General features: G+C 56.9%; 1 protein-coding gene across 1 annotated transcript; it reads right to left on the bottom strand.

Moving 5' to 3' along the window:
* Positions 1–26: 26 nt before the first annotated feature.
* VDBG_10067 (conserved hypothetical protein) lies at positions 27–1,291 on the bottom strand (the record flags this gene model as incomplete). Its single annotated transcript, XM_002999727.1, has 2 exons — positions 27–970; positions 1,030–1,291. The coding sequence occupies 2 exons, from the start codon at positions 1,289–1,291 to the stop codon at positions 27–29; spliced, it is 1,206 nt and encodes a 401-aa protein (XP_002999773.1).
* Positions 1,292–1,340: the final 49 nt, after the last annotated feature.

The raw sequence follows: 1,340 nt of genomic DNA, 5'->3' as shown, positions 1-1,340 counted from the left end.
AAAAAATAAAAGCAATAGGCAACAGATCAGCCTGGGTCATGCCGGCGAAGGTGCGCTTCAGCGCGCCAACTTTGCGAATGATGGACAAAGTAGACGACGTTTCCCGGACCGGCATTCACGGGGACCGCCCAGATGATGAGAGCGTCGTTTTCCGAAATGTGCTGAACCGCCAGGTTTTCGACAACTTGAACAAGATACTCGTCTTCCTCATATCCAGAATTGCGGAAGATGCCGGGCAGATCATAAAACGAGAGATCGGGCAGGTCAGGGCCCTTGATCTCGAGTGCCACAGTGTTGGGGCTGAATTTGGCAATGGTATTCTCGGCTTCGACGGCAAGTTCCCTAGTCCTCGCGATGGCGCCTGAGCCAGGAATGAACAAATCCGAGTTCTGGGCATAGTTCAGGACCGCCACCTGGGCCCAACGGAGAACAGTTTCGATCTCGCTTTTGTTCCGTGAGTAGATGGTCATGAACTCCTTGACCTCACGATTTTGTCGTCGGACCCAAGGCGGGAAAGGGTTCTCAGCGGTAACGTCATCCTTCGTAATGGGCTGCCCGAATGGAGGTGGGCAATAGTCGTAATCTAGTTGCAGACTAACACGGCACGACCACTCGTTGTTTCTGGAGGCACGGATGTGAATTGGGCACCTCGTGCAGACGCCATCGCTCCGAGGAAGGGGCAGGCCCGCGACGCTGGACATCAACATGGACTTCCCGGCCGACTGGTCTCCCACCATGATGAGGCTCGGGAGTGAGACAATGTGTTCGATGCCCAGCTGCTGAACGTCGCCAAGCGTGTCGTTGCACGCCTTGAGCTTGGCACCGACATTTTGGAAGGAGCCCTCCAAGAAGCTTTCGCCCAAGCCGGGCGTCGACTGATCGAGGGGCATGCCGCGGTTACGTACTTCGAGGTAGACGGGCTCGCTCCCATCCACAGTGGAAGTACGGGTTTGAAAGACAGTCGGCGGTGCTTCGTCGAGTTAGTTGATCTATTGCTGGTGAGGCTCATGGGGGTAGGCGAGTACTTACGGGCATCCGACCTCATGAACGATTGAGCGACGCTTCTGCGGTGGCCAGTTGGCCGATGACTGTGCTGTGTGCCACTCCGACGAACGATGCTGAGCCTCTTCTTGGGGGTGCGAAGGTAGGAGCAGGGGTTTCTGGGGCGACGCAGGGGGGTGGTGGTACCGCAAACTGTGGGATGTGCCGTCGTCGAAATCCGAGTCCCGTGGATTGATCGTGGACCCCAGGTTCCAGTTTTGGGCCGAAGGTGTGGAGTGGGGGTGGTCATGGGTGGTGGAGAAGGAGGGAAGAGTTGGCGAGGATGCCACTTTGAAAGA

The sequence above is a fragment of the Verticillium alfalfae genome, genomic scaffold, assembly GCF_000150825.1.
Source record: "Verticillium alfalfae VaMs.102 supercont1.18 genomic scaffold, whole genome shotgun sequence".
In the NCBI taxonomy this organism is placed as follows: domain Eukaryota; kingdom Fungi; phylum Ascomycota; class Sordariomycetes; order Glomerellales; family Plectosphaerellaceae; genus Verticillium; species Verticillium alfalfae.
Note: the sequence above shows the minus strand (reverse complement) of the source record. Positions and strands in the feature narration are given on the sequence as shown.